Here is a 6934-nt window from a genome sequence, read left to right on the forward strand (position 1 = left end):
TATATAATATATATCAGGCCACTCAGCCCTCAAGAAGTAATATATAGGCCAACAATTAGTGTCAGTGCAATAAGTCATCTCCCGGGCCGCTGCCAGACATGGGTGGTAAGGGAAGGGTTTTGGGATTATTCAAAACTTGAGTATCAAATATTTCCGGATTTCCCTCCCAGTTAAGGAAATTGTTTTCTCAAGAGTGGCCGGGGAGGAGCCTGGTGCGCCGCTACACTACTGCCTGTGGGGATATTTTCATGTTTATTTGATAGGAAATTATCCTTTTGTGGCTCCGACCTCAGCCTCAGATCCTTTGGCAGGTCGGGTTATTGGGTAAACGGGTTCCTGATCCGCCAATATAAGGCAAGCCTGCGGCGAAGATCTTGGGTTACTTTTCTTTTATATATGTGTACAAATTATTGAATTGTATTTCTATAGCGGCCGGGTACCTTACCTTGAGGTTACCTTGAGGTGCTTCCGGGGCTTAGCGTTCCCGCGGCCCGGTCGTCGACCAGGCCTCCTGGTTGCTGGACTGATCAACCAGGCTGTTGGACGCGGCTGCTCGCAGCCTGACGTATGAGTCACAGCCTGGTTGATCAGGTATCCTTTGGAGGTGGGTAACTGGTATGTGTTGTACACAGTTAACGAGATATGTTAACCTCGGTGGGCTTTATATCTGCAGAGTTGTTTATTCTGGGTTCATGAAACCTAAGAGAGAAGAGTGACGCTCCCGAAGGAAACTATATTACTGCAAAATATTTAGGTCTGGTAAGATGAAGATCAAAGAGACTCAAAGACCGGACAGCTCAAAGGCCCAAAGACCAGTATTATTCATCTATATACACAGATGAAGGAGCTGAAGTTGTGCCAACCTACTCCTGAAGACCTCCACTAACCGACCTGCAGTAACTGCATTACCCGAGATAACCTGCTGCTATCCTGCAACAAATTAGCAGCCAAACACAAGACAACCAAGAAATATTTGCCCTACCCAATGAGAAGAGCTCGCAGTATAATAAACTGAGAGATTGTGGGAGGAAAGATAACAAGAGACTGTGGGAGGGAAGATAACAAGAGACTGTGGGAGGAAAGATAACAAGAGACTGTAGGAGGGAAGATAACAAGAGACTGCGGGAGGGAAGATAGCGAGAGACTGTGGGAGGGAAGATAACAAGAGACTGTGGGAGGGAAGATAACAAGAGACTGTGGGAGGGAAGATAACAAGAGACTGTGGGAGGGAAGATAACAAGAGACGTGGTGGTCCTCGGCAACAGAAGACGAAGAAATTCCAGAGATGTCAGTGTGGACGGACCGTCTGCTAATTAGATGAGACGAAACAGCTAAAAATGTAGCAATATATATATATATATATATATATATATATATATATATATATATATATATATATATATATATGTGTGTGTGTGTGTGTGTGTGTGTGTGTGTGTGTGTGTGTGTGTGTGTGTGTGTGTGTGTGTGTGTGTGTGTGTGTGTTTGTGTGTGTGTGTGTGTGTGTGTGTATAAGCGGCCTCAGTGTGCCCGTGAAGGAAGGAACGCCACGGGATATAGCCACATACACAGGTATACCCAGCACGGTATAACAAGAGTATAACCATCCAGAGTGTGGCCAGACAAACTAGAGGGTGAGAGCAGGAGGGAGAGGAGCACACAGCGGAGCCACATAGAAGAGACAGCTCACAAAGAGACCATCATGGACACTTCCTGGAGGTGGAGCCTCGACCCGCGTCATCTCCGCCACCACTCACCACCACCTCAATCACCATGCATCATGGCAGGGAGCTTCCTCGAGCGGTGATGGTGACGGTGCAGGTGGTGATGGTGCTGAGGGTGTAGGTGTTAGGGGGGGGGATGGGGGTGTAGGTGTCAGTGGGGGTGTGGGGGTGCAGGAAGGGTTATGATGCAACACACCACAACACCTGGTACAACACTGACTACGTCACACACAACGACTAAGAAAGCATGCGGCCTCCATCAAAAAAATTAGTAACCATAAACTTGTTCTACAACCGGGTCCCAGAGCTGAGAGGCATGCCACCAGACTATTCCTCAGTGGTAGACACATACTCTCAGTGGCAGACATACATTCAGTGGTAGACATACACACAGTGGCAGACATACTCAGTGGCAGGCATACACTCAGTGGCAGACATACTCAGTGGTAGACATACACACAGTGGCAGACATACTCAGTGGTAGACATACACACAGTGGCAGACATACTCAGTGGCAGGCATACACTCAGTGGCAGACATACACTGAGTGGCAGAAATACAACATACATAAAGGACAAATATTTCCAGGACTATACTCCAAATGAAATATATTCCCACATGCAGAAAATACGCCGTCGGGAGCCATTTAACACACGAACCTACTCTAGTACGAGTATATTCCCTCACGAATGTACACCTAAATCAGCTCACGAACAAACATACTCGCACGAATAAACTCGCGTATACAATGACCAGTAATGTATTTAATAATCAAACTCTGTAATATACCGACACCAAACCATCACTTTTATAAAAAACACTAAAACACTTTTACCAATAACTGATACAAGTAATGTCAATGGCTGTATCATTTGAAGTTCATAGAATGATGGAGTGTCAAGAAGTGACCTCACTATTGCCTGAGCAATTTGCAGGAGCAATTGTCCCAGATTGCTAGAGCAATATCTCAGACTAAATGTGGATGGCAAAATTCCTAAGGCAAATTTGCCCAAATACACAAAATATTCACGCACACTCGGTTGCAATAGCTTGCAACTCGGTAAAAACCAATCATGGCGCTGTTGACGGTCTTGCCTGTTCCACAGCGTCTCGTGGGACAGTGTGTCACAGTCTTGCCTGTTCCACAGCGTCTGTGGGACAGTGTGGGAGTTGAGGGTGTTGTCGGTACACTGTCATGTAGATAAATTATCTTGAGGTTATCTTGAGATGATTTCGGGGCTTTAGTGTCCCCGCGGCCCGGAACCTCGACCAGGCCTCCACCCCCAGGAAGCAGCCCGTGACAGCTGACTAACACCCAGGTACCTATTTACTTCTAGGTAACAGGGGCATAGGGTGAAAGAAACTCTGCTCATTGTTTCTCGCCGGCGCCTGGGATCGAACCCGGGACCACAGGATCACAAGTCCAGCGTGCTGTCCGCTCGGCCGACCGGCTCCCTCGTGAGATCGTGGGTATGTTGCAGCACCCTGCAGGAGCCTCACCTAATGCCATGTGGGTCGTGGGTATGTTGCAGCACCCTGCAGGAGCCTCACCTAATGCCATGTGGGTCGTGGGTATGTTGCAGCACCCTGCAGGAGCCTCACCTAATGCCATGTGGGTCGTGGGTATGTTGCAGCACCCTGCAGGAGCCTCACCTAATGTCATGTGGGTCGTGGGTATGTTGCAGCACCCTGCAGGAGCCTCACCTAATGCCATGTGGGTCGTGGGTATGTTGCAGCACCCTGCAGGAGCCTCACCTAATGCCATGTGGGTCGTGGGTATGTTGCAGCACCCTGCAGGAGCCTCACCTAATGCCATGTGGGTCGTGGGTATGTTGCAGCACCCTGCAGGAGCCTCACCTAATGCCATGTGGGTCGTGGGTATGTTGCAGCACCCTGCAGGAGCCTCACCTAATGCCATGTGGGTCGTGGGTATGTTGCAGCACCCTGCAGGGGCCTCACCTGATGCCATGTGGGTCGTGGGTATGTTGCAGCACCCTGCAGGAGCCTCACCTGTTGTTAGGGTCCCAAAACTCGAGCAACATCAGTAATTACATGTCAAGTTACGCACGGAAATTATGATAATAACTTGAATTAAGACAAAGTTATTGGCTAAGCCTAGCGCTCACAACTACATTAATAAGGGGACACGGCATAGCAAATTGTTAGTATATTACCCCACTACGAACATTATTATCTAATAAATTGTTGAAAATTATTGTAACACCAAAACGTTTCTCGCTAATAGATAATCTCAGACAACCACTAGCGAGCTTACCATCGCTCCTTCACTCTCGTCTCGCCAAAATGTAAAATAAATAAATTGGGCCAAACAGATTATGTGGCGCTTATGTTTTAGTCCAAGTTTTACGCCCAAATTAAGAGTGCAAAACACCGAGTCTCTGTTATAAATACTTTGAGCAAATATTACATTTTCACCAAGGAGTATTTTGTGAGAACTAACAAGTTATTATATTATAGCGTCGTTTTAAACTTCAAATTTACGTTTTAAGGAAAATCATGAACAATTACTATAGATCTGAAGCAGCAGTAGAACGGGTTAATTGGGATTGAAAGAATATGTGAGAGAGTTGACAACCTCGTCATCTTCAGTAAGAAATCCCTAACATTCCAGCAAAATATTCACAGGCTCTTCGCCAAGAAAGTAAATTAACCTCGGCAGAATTTTGAGGATTCTTCATGAGTTGGTTATCATATAATGTCGGCGTCTGACGCCCACTGCCATATCTGCCACAGACAGAACCATCTCCGTCGATGAAGTCCCTGGTTCAGCCAGTGCTTAAGCTCACAGTACAGTATTTACCAATCAAAACACCAGAGTTTACCGTTTTGGGGTAAGAAGTATTAACCACAAAACGACCCAACACGAATCATCAAGTACTGGTTCATGTAAGATGTCTCCCACTTGAACCAGCAAGCACTCTCCGTGTTGCCTGAGACCATGAAGAAGTCAAACAAATCAGAACCAAATTTCCCAGCAGTTGTTTAAACGGTTGAAATGTAGGTGTTGCATAGTTTGGCAAGATGGCTACCTTGTTAGTGACATTTGTAAACACTTGTTTATAATTGTTTTCCCAGTATTGTTATTCAACATTTTTCCTGAGTGTCAGGTTCATTTTTATTGCTTTCTTCATTAACATTTTGAGTAATAAATAGTAACATTATGACAATGATGCAGGAAGGCCAGCTCCGGCCCATCACCCAGCTTAGATATAACCAACACAAGAGATATAACCAACACAAGGGATATAACCAACACATGGGATATAACCAACACAAGGGATATAACCAACACAAGGGATATAGCCAACACAAGGGATATAACCAACACAAGGGATATATCCAACACAAGGGATATAACCAACACAAGGGATATAACCAACACAAGAGATATAACCAACACAAGGGATATAGCCAACACAAGGGATATAACCAACACAACGGATATAACCAACACAAGGGATATAACCAACACAAGGGATATAACCAACACAAGGGATATAACCAACACAAGGGAGCGGATATTTGCATCTAAAGGAGAGAGCCTCACGCTGGACCATCAGTACTAACAGTAAATTTTACATTCAGATATTGCAGCAACGCGTTGTCTGAATAACAAAAATTGGGGAGGTCTGATTGCTTCTGAAAGGCAACATTAATATAATGAAACTTTAAATGGCATCATTACCGCCTCCCTCATTGATGTACTAGTTCTCCTGCACCAGTGTTGATGTATTAGTTCTCCTGCACCAGTGTTGATGTATTAGTTCTCCTGCACCAGTGTTGATGTATTAGTTCTCTTGCACCAGTGTTGATGTATTAGTTCTCCTGCACCAGTGTTGATGTATTAGTTCTCCTGCACCAGTGTTGATGTATTAGTTCTCTTGCACCAGTGTTGATGTATTAGTTCTCCTGCACCAGTGTTGATGTATTAGTTCTCTTGCACCAGTGTTGATGTATTAGTTCTCCTGCACCAGTGTTGATGTATTAGTTCTCTTGCACCAGTGTTGATGTATTAGTTCTCCTGCACCAGTGTTGATGTATTAGTTCTCCTGCACCAGTGTTGATGGCACCAGTGTTGATGTATTAGTTCTCCTGCACCAGTGTTGATGTACTAGCTCTCCTGCACCAGTGTTGATGGCACCAGTGTTGATGTACTAGTTCTCCTGCACCAGTGTTGATGCTCTAGTTCTCCTGCACCAGTGTTGATGGCACCAGTGTTGATGTATTAGTTCTCCTGCACCAGTGTTGATGTACTAGCTCTCCTGCACCAGTGTTGATGTACTAGTTCTCCTGCACCAGTGTTGATGCTCTAGTTCTCCTGCACCAGTGTTGATGGCACCAGTGTTGATAGCACCAGTGTTGATGTATTAGTTCTCCTGCACCAGTGTTGATGTATTAGTTCTCCTGCACCAGTGTTGATGTATTAGTTCTCCTGCACCAGTGTTGATGCACTCATCTCCGCCCACATTGATGCACTCACTCACCACTGTTGAAAACGTTGATGAGAGACTTGTCTAGGAAGTACAGAAAGACGTACAACGAAAGGTTGTGATAAATGAATATCATTAAGAGGGAACTGAGTGAGTGAGGTGATATGATTGCGACATGCAAGATCCGCAGGGAAGACTGACACGCAAGTTGTCAGTATATAAAAACAACTGAATGGGAGGTTAAAGATGGTCACTTAAGTTACAAATTTAAGAGCGGGAATACGAAGGTTTTCGTATAAATAAAGTAGATATGATAGATATTGTAAGTGTGGGAACTCCTTACAAGACACTGTGTGTGGTGTGGAAAAAAAAAAAAAAAGTAGTTAGTAAACAGTTGATTGACAGTTGAGAGGCGGGCCGAAAGAGCAAAGCTCAACCCCCGCAAAAACACAACTAGTAACCACTGTCGACAGCTTGTAACAACTGGGGCCAAACTCACTGTTCCTTCTCCATCCCGCTCTCGTGATTTGCCTCTCCGTAAAAACCCAATCTCCTAACCTAATCAGAAACGTTAGAACCCAAGCAACCCACCTAACTTATCGAACCGCTATTTATGAACCGTTTCATATGAATTTATGAACTTATTTATGAACCGCTACTTTTCATAGTAGGTTGCATTTGTAACGTTGGTGACAATGTCGTAGAAAACTGTACCTGTAAGTTGATGAGGTTGGTTGTGTAGCGTCTCAGGTCCTCAAC

General features: G+C 45.0%; 1 protein-coding gene across 1 annotated transcript; it reads left to right on the forward strand.

Annotated features, from left to right (window-relative positions):
- Positions 1-4911: 4911 nt before the first annotated feature.
- LOC138366832 (uncharacterized protein C10orf62 homolog) lies at positions 4912-5277 on the forward strand. Its single transcript, XM_069328119.1, has one exon. It carries the CDS (start codon positions 4912-4914, stop codon positions 5275-5277), a length of 366 nt encoding a protein of 121 aa, XP_069184220.1.
- Positions 5278-6934: the final 1657 nt, after the last annotated feature.

Source organism: Procambarus clarkii, chromosome 20 (assembly GCF_040958095.1).
Source record: "Procambarus clarkii isolate CNS0578487 chromosome 20, FALCON_Pclarkii_2.0, whole genome shotgun sequence".
Classification (NCBI taxonomy): domain Eukaryota; kingdom Metazoa; phylum Arthropoda; class Malacostraca; order Decapoda; family Cambaridae; genus Procambarus; species Procambarus clarkii.